Source organism: Macaca thibetana, chromosome 19, assembly GCF_024542745.1.
Source record: "Macaca thibetana thibetana isolate TM-01 chromosome 19, ASM2454274v1, whole genome shotgun sequence".
In the NCBI taxonomy this organism is placed as follows: Eukaryota; Metazoa; Chordata; class Mammalia; order Primates; family Cercopithecidae; genus Macaca; species Macaca thibetana.
Genome location: NC_065596.1, coordinates 9,327,097 through 9,340,207, shown reverse-complemented (window position 1 = coordinate 9,340,207; position 13,111 = coordinate 9,327,097). Strand labels below are relative to the sequence as shown.

The window sequence follows — 13,111 nt, the reverse complement described above, 5'->3', positions numbered from 1 at the left end:
CTCTTTCTTTCTTTCTTTCTTTCTTTTCTTTCTTTCTTTCTTTTCTTTCTTTCTTTCTTTTCTTTCTTTCTTTCTTTTCTTTCTTTCTTTCTTTCTTTCTTTCTTTTCTTTCTTTCTTTTTTTTTTTTGAGACGAGTCTCACTCTGTCGCCCAGGCTGAAGTGCAGTGGCGCAATCTCGGCTCACTGCCAGCCCTGCCTCCCGGGTTCACGCCATTCTCCTGCCTCAGCCTCCTGAGTAGCTGGGACTACAGGCACCCGCCACCACGCCCAGCTAATTTTGTTTTTGTATTTTTAGTAGAGACGGGGTTTCACCGTGTTAGCCAGGATGGTCTCGATCTCCTGACCTTGTGATCTGCCCTCCTCGGCCTCCCAAAGTGCTGGGATTACAGGCATGAGCCTCCGCAACCGGCCGACCAATGAATTTCTTGATGGGTTAGAAGTGAGTTTAGAGACAGGCTGTGAATGGTGGCTCATGCCTGTAATCCCAACACTTTAGGAGGCCAAGGTGCGCAGATCACTTGAGATCAGGAGTTCAAGCCCAGCCTGGCCAACATGGTGAAACCCTGTCTGTACAAAAAATGCAAAAATTAGCTGGGTGTGGTGGCACATGCCTGTAATCCCAGCTACTTGGGAGGCTGAGGCAGGAGAATCGCTTCCACCCAGGGGGCAGAGGTTGCAGTGAGCTAAGATTGTGGCACTGCACTCCAATCTGGGCAAGAAAGTGAGACTCCATCTCAAAAAAAAATTAAATAAATAAATAAATAAGTCAGGCACAGTGGTGTGCTCCTGTGGTCCCAGTTACTTTGGAGGCTGAGGTGGAAGAATTGCTTGAGCCTAGGAGGTTGAGGCTGCAGTGAGCTGTGATCATGCCACTGCACTCAGCCTGGGCAACAGAGCGAGATCCTCTTGAAAACAAAAACAAACAAACAAACAAAGCACATTTCCATTCATTCATGTATTCATTGAACAAATATTTAAATATTTTTTATTAAAAAATTTTTTTGGCTGGGCACAGTGGCTCATGCCTGTAATCCCAGCACTTTGGGAAGCCGAGGTGGGTGGGTCACCTGAGGTCAGGAGTTCAAGACCAGCCTGGCCAACATAGTGAAACCCCGTCTCTACCAAAAATACAAAAATTAGCCAGGTGTGGTGGCACACGCCTGTAATCCCAGCTACTCAGGAGGCTGAGGCGGGAGAATCACTTGAACCCAGGAGGCGGAGGTTGTAGTGAGCTGAGATTGCACCATTGCACTCCAGCCTGGGCAACAAGAGTGAGACTCTGTCTCAAAAAATATTTTTATTTTTTTGAAAACAGAAGTAGGCCGGGCGCAGTGGCTCATGGCTGTAATCCCAGCACTTTGGGAGGCCAAGATGGGCGGATCATGAGGTCAGGAGATCGAGACCATCTTGGCTAACACAGTGAAACCCCATCTCTACTAAAAACACAAAAAGTTAGCCAGGCGTGGTGGCGGGCGCCTGTAGTCCCAGCTACTCGGGAGGCTGAGGCAGGAGAATGGTGTGAACCCGGGAGGCGGAGCTTGCAGTGAGCCAAGATCACGCCACTGCACTCCAGCCTGGGCGACAGAGCGAGACTTGGTCTCAAAAAAAAAAAAAAACCAGAATAGGTTCAAAGAAAGGTGGTGGAGGAGCTGGCAGCATCACACTGGGGGATAGGAGCAGGGCCAGCCCACCTGGAGTTCAGCGAGAACTCTGTCCATCTCAGTATTGCTGGGGGTGGGGACGCACAGCACCTAGAGCTCTCAAACCAACAACCTGGTCCCTCTCCGCTCTCATCTTGGAGGTGGCATCTGCCCCAACCCCCTGCACCCACCCCGGACAGAAGGAAAAAGAAAGGAGGAAACCCCAAATGTGGCTGAACATTAACCCTGAAACAGCTGAGGAGCTGTGACTGAGTTTGCCGAAATATGTCCAGATTGCAGGCCTGATCCAAAAGGAGGTCAATTTACAGGAGTAGAATATTCCTTATTTGCCCACCTGGAGCCCATGAAAATTGCACCCATTGAGAGCACCCAGGCTGGTTTCTTGCTTAGTGAAAGAGTTACAGGGAACCAGTAGGTGCTGAGCTCAGGGACCAAGCCAATGCCACCTCCACAGTGCAGGGGAGAGGGGACCACGTAACACTCCTGAGAGCTGTCTGGAGCCGGGAAGGCGAGCAATGCATGGAATTGGGGTCTGGAGTCTTTCCCTTTCCTCTTTCTTCTCATCAGGGAGACCCCCAAAGGCCCTTCTCCTCCCCTTTCAGCCCCACCCTAAATGACTGTGTGTGTGTGCGCGCGCGCACGTACTCATGAGACTCTAGGGCACATGCGTGTCCACACCCTACATCTTCTCTGTCTGCTTGCACACCTGTTCACACCATAACACTGTGTCTGCGTGTGTGTGACTTTTCAGGCGTCTCCCTTTGGTTCCCCCAGATGCGCCTCCTTTCCTTTCTGGGAAAATCTCATACTTTCCTCCAGCCCATGCTTTGCAGTCGGCAAAAAACGGATCAAACGCCTTTCTGGGAAACTCCATCCAAGAGTGTCACTGCTCAGCCTTTGCTGGGTTAGCTCAGTCCCTCTACAGTTTCTCTCTCTCCCCATTTGTTTGTAGATCTGAACCTTAAGGCCAGGGATGGGCCGGGGTGGCTCCTTCAGCCAGGAAAAGCCTCTGAATTCACACTCACCATTGCCAAGGGAGACTCCTGCAGGGCCTGCTGGCATCGCTCTGTTCACCACCTAAAAAGGGAGGGGCTGAGGATACAGCTCCCATTATGCTGAGGGTCCCCAGAGCTGCCATCCCAGGGGTTCCCTGAACACTAACAAGTCCCACGGAGATCAGGCAGGTGCACCCTGAGGGGCTTTTCCCTCCAGGAAACTCAAGACCCCTGGGTCAGCTTCCTCAGCCCGCAGGTCCTGAATGCACAGAGCGGGAAAAGGACTAATTACCATTTCTCTTTGTAGATGACAGTCAGAAATACACTCATCACTGCATTCATGAATGCTCCTACTACCCACCCATGCTAGGCAAGGCTGCTTCCTTAGGAAATGCACCCCCAGGCCCTGCCCTCGAAAGAGGGAGGAAGCAGTGGATCATTTGATGTTGTTCTACCAATGTTGCCCGGGCTTAACATATCTGGGTGATCTCAGCCTTCTCCATCCCTCCTTCCCTAGACCATTAATTACCAAATCAGCATTCTTCCTCTCCAAATTCTCTCTGTCCCTTCACCTCCACCCCAACTCAGGACTGCATTATTCTTACCTGTTGCAAAAACCTGCAGTGTCAACTTCCTCCAGTTTGACCTCTGCACTGACCACCAGGACAGAAAACTCAAGCTGTACTCCTCCTCTACTCATGCATCTTCCATGGCTTGCCATTGCCCTCAAAGTTTAAAATTCCTCCATCTTCACACCCAAGACCCTTGTGATATGACCCCTGCCACCTTTTCTACCTCTAAATCCAATCATTGCTCCGCTTATAACAACATTCACACATTTATTAAATTACAACAAGGAAGGAAATTCCTCCTCTGGAACTCCTACTTTAGGCAAACTCCAACTTTCCCTAAAATCTCACCTCCAGCATCACCTTCTCCAGGAAGCCTTCTATAAGAACCCCCAAGCTAGTCATATGCAGTATCTGGGCTACCACAGGTCCTGGGTTTTCTCTTCACATTGTCTGTGTTCCTCTGTGTCTCCTGTTAGCTTGTGAGGTGTCTTGGACCTGGCCTCATCTTATTCCTTTCTCCAGGAGCATTAAACTTAGATGATAAATCCCCTCCTTGCAATGCTCCTTTCTCTTTCTTTTCATGGTATATGCTTTTTCTCTGGCCACTCTTCCTTAGCCTCCTCCTCTTCTGACCCCTAATATGATAATTCCCCAGGGCTCAGTCCTAGACCTCTTTTCTCTCCCTAGCTGGTAAGTACAGACTCATGATTCTGTGTACCCACTCTATGCCAAAAAGCCTGCATAGTTTGGGTTTCCCGCAGACACAGACTCTGAGACAAGGATTCTAGTGGAAGTAAGTTTATTTGGGAGGTCATCCCAGATCTGAAGAAGTGAAAGTAGGAACAGAAGGAAGTTTATAAAGCATGTCCTATCAAGTAAGTTATCCCTGTAAGCAACTGGGGTCAATCCCACTGGGGACCTCTGGGTGGCAGCATAGAACATTCACCACAGAAGGGCAAGGGAGGTGAGGTATGTATACACCCACTCCAGCTGGTCATTGTTGAGGGTTGCTCCTGAGTGCATTAATTATCCAATAATCCTGCCCTGCTGTATGTGTGGATGGAGTAAGCTTTGATGTCCAGAGAAAGCCCTCAGACAAATAGATGCAAGCACTGGGTGTTGGAAATCAGGACAATATGCAGCGAAGTGGTCAGAGAAAGTGGATGTGGGCAGGGGACCAACACCATCTGCTGCATGTGGTTTGTCCACTTCATTTCTGACCATTCTTTGTCACTCTCTTTCTGTACTTTCGCTGTTCTGATATTGAAGCAGCTCATGGCTTCAACCTTGACTCTCTTCTCTCTAACTGATTAGTACAATCATATGGTTTTAAATATTACTTCTATACCAATATTCCCCAAATCTACATCTTAGATCAGCCATCCACTCTGAGCTCCAGATGCATAAATCTAACAATCCATCATCAACCAATGTGAGGTGGGATGTCAGAAAAAATATCAGAGTATGGACCTCCATAAAGTATGTCCTCCATAAAGAAATGAAAAAGCTAGAAAAAATTGTTAGACTAAATTTTTGAGAATTCTAGAAATTAACTAAAGTCTTGCAGCAACTCTGAGAGCATGTATTCAAAAAATTACTGAATATCAGTGAGAACAGCATACTAGTTAGCATTTTAATATATCTGGTCCTATCCCCCACTCTCCAGCTCCACGGTCATCTTGAAAAATAGCATCCCAAACTCTGGTGCAGCCTGACATCCACCAGAGAAAGCAAAATAGAGCCAGAACCCTTTCAAGCCTCATTCCCAAAGAATTGTCTTTTTTATTTTTGTTTTTATTTTAATTTTTTTTTGAGATGGAACTTCTGGAGCCTCTCTCTGTTGCCCAGGCTGGAGTACAGTGGTGCGATCTTGGCTCACTGCAACCTCCACCTCCCGGGGTTCAAGCGATTCTCCTGCCTCAGCCTCCCAGGAAGCTGGGATTACAGGCACGTACCACCACGCCTGGCTAATTTTTGTATTTTTAGTAGAGACAGGGTTTCACCATGTTGGCCAGGCTGGTCTCGAACTCCTGACCTCAATGATCCGCCCACCTCAGCCTCCCAGAGTGCTGGGATTACAGGTGTGAGCCACTACACCAGGCCAAGAATTGTCATTATTTATCATGCTAGTGATTCCCTGCAAGATCCCACTTGCAAAGCTCTCTGTATTTGACATGGTTCTGAGATAAACCCATGCAAAAAGACTTCTCCTTGGGGGTCCTTTGTTGACAACAGCTACAGGAAAGTATTTTAGCTTCATGGATGCCTGAGGCAGTGAGTAACAGTTGAGACAAATAGATTAAACCAAAAGCTAGGGAATGAGCTGTCTATGGAGGCTTTGAAAAGCTCAGATAAGCCGGGCACGGTGCCTCAAGCCTGTAATCCCAGCACTTTGGGAGGCCGAGACGGGCGGATCACAAGGTCAGGAGATCGAGACCATCCTGGCTAACACGGTGAAACCCCGTCTCTACTAAAAAATACAAAAAACTAGCCGGGCGAGGTGGCGGGCGCCTGTGGTCCCAGCTACTCCAGAGGCTGAGGCAGGAGAATGGCGTAAACCCGGGAGGCGGAGCTGGGCACAGTGGCTCCTGCCTGTAATCCCAGCACATTGGGAGACCAAGGAAGGTGGATCACAAGGTCAGTAGTTCAAGACCAGCCTGGTCAACACGGTGACCCCGTCTCTACTTAAAAATACAAAAATTAGGCCAGGCGCGGTGGCTCGCACCTGTAATCTTAGCACTTTGGGAGGCCAAGATGGGTAGATCACCTGAGGTTAGGGTTCGAGATCAGCCTGACCAACATGGAGAAACCCTGTCTCTACTAAAAATACAAAAAATTAGCCAGGCATGGTGGTGCATGCCTGTAATTCCAGCTACTCAGGATGCTGAGGCAGGAGAATTGCTTGAACTCAGGAGGTGAAGGTTGTAGTGAGCCGAGATTGTGCCATTGCACTCTAGCCTGGGCAACAAGAGCAAAACTTCATCTCAAAAAAAAAAAAAAAAAAAAAAAATTAGCTGGGCATGGTGGTGCGTGCCTGTAATCCCAGCTCTGGGGAGACTGAGGCAGGAGAATGGCTTGAACCCAGGAGGCGGAGGTTGCAGTGAGCCGAGATCATGCCACTGCACTCCAGCCTGAGCAATAAAAGTGAAACTCCATCTCAAAAAAAAAAAAAAAAAAAAAAAGGGAAAGAAAGATTGGTAGATAGATAGAGAGAAAGATAGATAAATGAAAGATGATAGAAAAATAGAAAGATTCATAGATATAAATAGACAACAGAGGACAGAGAAGCATAAGATAGATATAGATGGATGAAAGATAAACGATAGATGATAGATCTAGATAGATAATAGGTAAATGATTGACATGCTAGACAGATGAGCATGCACAGAATGTAGGCAAGGAATGTTACTATACCTTGGGGCTCACAATGGTGGACAGACTTTATTGCTTCTAGGCCAAAAGGGCCAAGCAGAAGAAACAATAACCCAGACCCACAGAGGGTAGGTAGCTGGAGGGAGAGCACTGCAGGTACCCTGCAGGCAGGTAGCCAGGGAGATAAATACATTCCACCCTCTAATCCCTCACCTGTGTCTCTCATTGGCCAAACCCAAGTGGAAGGCAGAGAGTAAGGAAACCCACTGATGCCATCCACCTCGGTCATTCTCCCAGAGCACAGAAAAGAGTGGAGGAAGATGAGTGCAGATCTGGAGGCAAAAACACTCAGCTGTTTATCATTGTCCTCTCAGTCAAGAAACTAACTAGGATGTCAATTCCAAAGTCCCCAACCCTTCCCAACTTCAGCATGCCAATGAAATCACATACATACGAATCTTCGAATCTCATTAGTTAATTTTCCCCAATCACCAATGCAGGCTTCCTAGTCCTCAACCTAATATCCTTCCTGCAGTCATTCCAGGGAGCTCCCAGTGTGGATGAGTCTCACGTGTGCTTACAAATAAGTCAGCTCCACGAGGTACGAAAGTAGGTTCCTCCTGTGGGACACTCTTCTTCAATATTCTGTTGACATAAAGCCAAGGTTGCATGATAGAGTGGACAAAGTGGGTAGGGAGAATGATTTTCTCCGCATTTGTACAGCACTTGGGAAGAAGAATACCCAAACTTGCTTAAGCTCCAACAGATATTTTATTTTTTATTCCCAAGAATCTACTCATGCATAAAGCTAGATGGACTCCTCTTGGACCAACGATTCCAGTGCAAAGAATTTATTCACAAGATCATTCCAGAAAGCTCTAGTAGGGTTGAGGAAAAGTAGGTTGCTGCTGTGTGCAACTGGGGTTTAATGCCAAAGAGCATCTGTTGGGAGACTCTGTGCATCATATCCATGAATTCCCCCAGAGAGTGGTGATGAAGCTGGGGTATTTATCCACCATCTCTCATTCATCCCTCATATGTTGAGGGTTGCTCCTGCCCCACACAAGAGGAAGTCCCCAGGTGGAAAGTCTCAGGTGTTCGCAGTCAGATGCTGTAAGCAAGCACTAGAATGGTAAGTTCCAAGGGGATACAGGGGTGCACCCCCCATACATCCCCCAACTAGCCTGAAATTCCATAAAAGCAGAGACTGGGCCTATATAATTCACCATTTTATTCTCAACAACTTGTCCGGGAGTTTGCACACAGTAGGTGCCCAATAAAGGTTAGAGGGTAAGGGAATAAACATAAAATAAAGTTGAGACAAACATAAAAGAGACTGTTTCATCTTCAAAGACTTAGTCTAAAGGGGGTGGGGAGGAGTAAACATTTATTAGAAGCTTCCACAAAATTCATGCTTCTGCAAACCTGATTGCCCCTAAATGTAGCACACCAGTAGTTCCAAAGAAAAGACCTTAAGACATGCTTTAAGAAAACAACAGGTGTGATTCTGCCTCCCATGTGACAATTGGCAGTATCTGGAGACATGTTATATTGGTTGTCACAACTGGGAAAGGGGTACTGCTGGTAGCTAATGGGTAGGGACCAGAGATGCTGTTAAATATCCTACATTGCACAGGACAGCTCCCCACAGTAAAGAATGATTTGTCCCCAAATGTCAATAATGCTGAAATTAAGAAACCTTAGGTTAGAGAGTGGATACATGAACCAATTGGAGTCAACAGAAAAATCAACCACAAGGTCGAGTGCAGTGACTCATGCCTGTAATCTCAGCACTTTGGGAGGCCAAGGTGGACGGATCATCTGAGGTCAGGAGTGTGAGACCAGCCTGGCCAACATGGTGAAATCCTGTCTCTACTAAAAATACAAACATTAGCCAGACATGGAAGCGGGCACCTGTAATCCCAGCTACTCAGGAGGCTGAGGCAGGAGAATTGCTTGAACCCAGGAGGCGGGGGTTGCAGTGAGCCGAGATTGTGCCATTGCACTCCAGCCTGGGTGATAAGAACAAGACTCTATCTCAAAAAAACAGGAAGAAAGTAAATAAAAGTAAAATACTAGAAGTTTCTCTCTCCCCTGGAAAGAGCAATATGGCACCTATTTTGATAACACAGAGAGAGGGCTGGAGCTGTGTGATGTAGGGAAGAGAGGTTGTACTGGGTGCCATGTGGAGGATGTAGATGAAACTGATGCCCAGAGAAAGTTGTAGAGATGAAGAGAAACTGAGCCATTGTTGACTACATTTGAACCACTAGATCAAATCTTCCCTGAAGTTGGTCCTTTTAATTTATATGAGCTAATAAACCCCTTTCTTGTTTAAGCCAGGAGGCTTTTGTGTCATTTGCAACCAGGAGCACTCCAACTGATAGAATCAACGAACACTAAATCCTATTCTCCTTTCCTGAAGACACCAGTGTAAACCGAACCTTGTCTTGGAGCATGATTGGTTGTGAGAAACAGAAACCCACCGAAGCCGGCACAAGTAAAGAAGTATTTATTACATGGGTCCAAGGTTATCTCCAAAACCCAAAGGAGCATGAAGTAAAAGTGAAATTCATGTAGAACCATCATCAGACACTTAGAAAGCAATTAACAAATACCTGTTGATCTCAATGGAATGAACACTCATTTAACTGGAATTGATACTGCATTGGGAGCTGAGAGAAACCCCCCAGCCCTCAAAGGGTCATTTGAGCTCTCATTTCTGATTCTCCCTGAATATTAGCTTCATTCTTCTGCCCTCTTTGCTCATCTGTTTGCCCACCACCTCAAATTGGCCACTGATATTTCTAAATCTAATTGTGACCTTAAGAGCTCCACCAACTGACCAGTTTCTTAGCCTCTCCATTAAAGAAGGTTCTTGAGCAAAAGAATCTGATTGGCTCAACTTAAGTCAGGTGACCACCACTGATCCAGTCGGTAGTCATCTGCCAAAAGAGGAAGCATAAGTAGACTGGCAAGTCAAATGTATTTACCCCAAGATGGGAGCTCAAGTTAGCGCTGGGGGGGGGAGATAGAAGTCCCACTGCCACCACTCCCCACCTTACCTAGACACAGACCAACAACACTGAGTGTTAACTATTCCTTTATTAGGTGGTGAGGGGAGTGGGGGCTGTACAATGCAGGGTTTGGGAATTCAGCTACACAGGGATCGTGACCAGAAGCCATATTACAAAAATAGCCTAAAAATACTTATATTCTGCCATGAGGCTGGGCCAGGGGATTACCAGGAAGAGGAAGTACCACTCAGGCAGCTCCTCCTCTTCTTGTAGTCCCACATTTACAGGGAGACAAAGGAATGCACACATCTCCCCTGGCTCCCATTTCCCACCAGCAGCCCCCTAGTTCCCAAAGGGAGGTGGCCAAGGGTGGGGCTGGGGCAGAGGGAGTTGGCAGTGGGCCCTTCCCCAGCAAGGCTATGGAACACGTCCCATCTGGAATGCAGTGAAGTGAGGGAGGTGGGGTGGGGAGGAGGCTCCCAACTCTCCCCCAACCCCTGGCCCCAGTGGGTGTGCCCAAGGGTGCCTCCTTGGTACATACCTGGGTCGTGTACTCGGTACATGGATCCCAGTCATGCCTGTATACTAGGTACACAGAATCCAGCTTGGCCGAAATGGGCCCACAGACTCAGCCCCACGGGGGCACTGGGGGGTTCCCAGGGGGAGGGAGCATCTCCATATATATATTTTGTAAAAAATAATAATAATAAGTTTGTTTAAATGAATTTGTTTCTATACAAAATGTAAAAAAAAAAAGAAAAAGAAAAATAATAATAATTCATTCATGTCAGAATGTAAGGAAATGAGAGGCCAGAAGGAGAGAGAAAAGAATGAAGGAAGAGAGAAGTGGGGAGGAAGGAGATCCCAGACTCTTCACAAGACTGAGAGGGCGGGTGGTAGCCCCTACCCATTATAAATAAAGGAAGACTGAAGCCCTGGGCTGATGACCTATCTTGGTCACACTGCAAGGCAAGGATGCAGGAGGGCTGGTGAAGAGAGAAGAAGATGAAAAAGACTAAAAGGAAGGAAGAGACAGAGAAAGAAAGGAGGCAGGACAGGGGTCTCTTTAGCACCCCCAAGATCTAAGAACTGACGAGCATCTCAGGCCAACACTTGCCTCTTGGGAGTGACTTCCGGCTGGGGCCCCAGCTGGGTCTGGGCCTGAGCAAGGGAGCTGGGAACAGACAAGGGAAGTGGCTGGGCAGGCAGTGCCCCAGTGGCGGTGGCCATGGCCCCGGTGGCAGTGGCTGGGCTGGGCGTGGATTCGGACCAGTCTGAGAGGGAGGGTGGTGAGGGGCTGGCCCAGTGCTCAGGGGATTCAGGGGATGGGGTCAGGTAAGGGTGCTCACTGGGAACCCGCAGGAAGCGGGCCTTTGGGGGGCTGCTGTGTGCCCCAGCCGCCGGGTACTCCTCGCCATGTCCTGGGACTGCCAGGTAAGGCGGGGGCCGCTCCTGTGGGGAGACGGGGGTCCCTGGGTTGAGCAGCTGGGGTCCCGGAGCCAGTGGCAGCAGGAATGAGGGGCCTGGGGGGGCAGGTGGGGGCAGCCGGGCCCAGTCGAGGGGGACAGCCACAGGGTTCAGCAGGCCCAGGCTGAGTACACATCCTCCAGGGGGCTGGCGACCTAGACCCGCCCGGCCTGGGCCACCAAGCTGTGCCAGAGACACTGCAGTGGCAGTGGCAGCTGCATAGGGCCCCTCAAGGGGGAAGCCACCAGGGGAAGCAGGGGGCCCACCGAAAGGCCGCGGGGAGTCCAGCGAGTCCACGGGCGACAGTGTGACCGAGCTGTCAGCCAGGGGGCCCGGGCAGGCCAGCGTCAGCTTCTTGCCCCGCCCCCGGGGCCCCTGCGGCCCCAGCCCCGCCTTCCCAGGGGGCCTCCTGCTCTTCTTGGACCCCGACTGTGTCGCTTTGAGGCCGGGGAGGAAGGCCCCTGGAGGACAGAGCAGAGGCCCCAGGCCGTGGGTACCAGGGGGGCTGCGGGGCCCACTGGGTTGATCCAGCAAGCGCACGATGTCCTGGTGCAGTCTCTCCTGGGCTACATCCCGCGGCAGCCTGTCCAAGTGGTCGGTGATCTCACGGTTGGCAAAGTGGTCCAACAGCAGCTTGGCAGCCTCGTAGCTGCCCTCGCGGGCGGCCAGGAACAGAGGGGTCTCTTCCTGGGGGGCCAGAACCCACAGAGGTCAGCAAAACCCCGGTTAAGAGTAGCAAAGTCTTCCAGCCTCTTGGGGGAGCCCGAGAGCTATGAGTTTGCACACTGGAGCTTGACAGACCTGGCTGGGTTAAATCCCGGCTGCGCTGGGGGAGCCTGGACAAAGTTCTTTCCTCTAAACCACATTCATCCATCACCTACTAAGTGCCAGGGGTCAAGGCCAGGACTGGGTGAGTTAAGCGAGGTACTCACCTTAGGCATAACCTTTTTTTTTTTTTTTTTTTGACAGAGTCTCGCTGTGTCGCCCAGGCTGGAGGGCAGTGGCGCCATCTCGGTTCACTGCAACCTCAGCCTTCCGGGTTCAAGCGATTCTCCTCCGTCAGCCTCCTGAGCAGCCGGGATTACAGGTGTGCACCACCACACCCAGCTAATTTTTGTATTTTTAGTAGAGACAGGGGTTTACTACGTTGGCCAGGCTGTCTCGAACTCCTGACCTCAAGTATTCCACCCATCTCGACCTCCCAAAGTGCTGGGATTATAGGCGTGAACCACCACACCCAGCCATTAGGCACAAAATTTAAGGGGCCACCAAAAATTTTAGTTACCAAAGTAAATTATATTTTAATGCAATGTTTGGGGTTTTGTTTTGTTTTATTTTGTTTTTTGAGACAGAGTCTCACTCTGATGCCCAGGCTGCAGTGCAGTGGCGCTGTGCCAGTGCTGACCCCCGGTGGACCAAGGGCTGGGGCTCACCTTGCTATCCTGCATGTCCTTATTGGCTCCATTTTTGAGCAGGGCCAAAGTAGCTTCCACGTTGTTCACAGCTGCAGCCCAGTGTAAGGCTGATTTCCCTGGAGGATGAAGGGGAGAGAGGTCAGGACCAGGCTCCTCTCCTGGGGCCCCCATGTCAGGAAAGCAGAAATTGTCTAGAATGTGGCCTAGGGGTAGAGGAGGCAGGCTTGCCATGAATATCCAAGTACTTGTGTCTGGATCCATGTATGTGCAAATCTGCAAAATGACTCTTTCTGTGCAATGGGGAAGTACTCTGTGTGTGTGTGTGTGTGTGTGCGCGCGCGCGCGTGCGCGCGCACGTGTATGACTCTCTATACACAGGGGGTGCTGTGTGGACCTCCTTCAGTTGAACCTAGGGTTGTGATGTCCAATACAGTAGCCAGTCACATATGGTTCTTATTTATCCATTTATTTATTTTTGAAGCAGTGTCTTGTTCTGTCACCCAGGCTGGAGTCCATTGGCACAATCTTAGTTCACTGCAACCTCCACCTTCTGGGCTCAAGCAATTTTCCCTCCTCAGCCTCCCTACTACAGGCATGTACCACTATGCCCA

General features: G+C 49.4%; 2 protein-coding genes across 2 annotated transcripts in view; both read right to left on the bottom strand.

Annotated features, from left to right (window-relative positions):
• ILVBL (ilvB acetolactate synthase like) overlaps window positions 1-13,111 on the bottom strand; it is a 68,554-nt gene that overhangs the window by 37,887 nt on the left and 17,556 nt on the right. The gene's annotated exons all lie outside the window — the stretch shown is intronic.
• The window catches only part of NOTCH3 (notch receptor 3), a 41,997-nt gene continuing 38,573 nt past the window's right edge, over window positions 9,688-13,111 (bottom strand). Inside the window, exons 32-33 of the mRNA XM_050769403.1 lie at window positions 12,519-12,616; window positions 9,688-11,772 (exon numbers count right to left, since the gene is read on the bottom strand). Of these exons, the coding sequence (XP_050625360.1) occupies window positions 10,720-11,772; window positions 12,519-12,616 (1,151 nt within the window). The 3' untranslated portion in view covers window positions 9,688-10,719. The remainder of the gene's footprint in view (window positions 11,773-12,518; window positions 12,617-13,111) is intronic.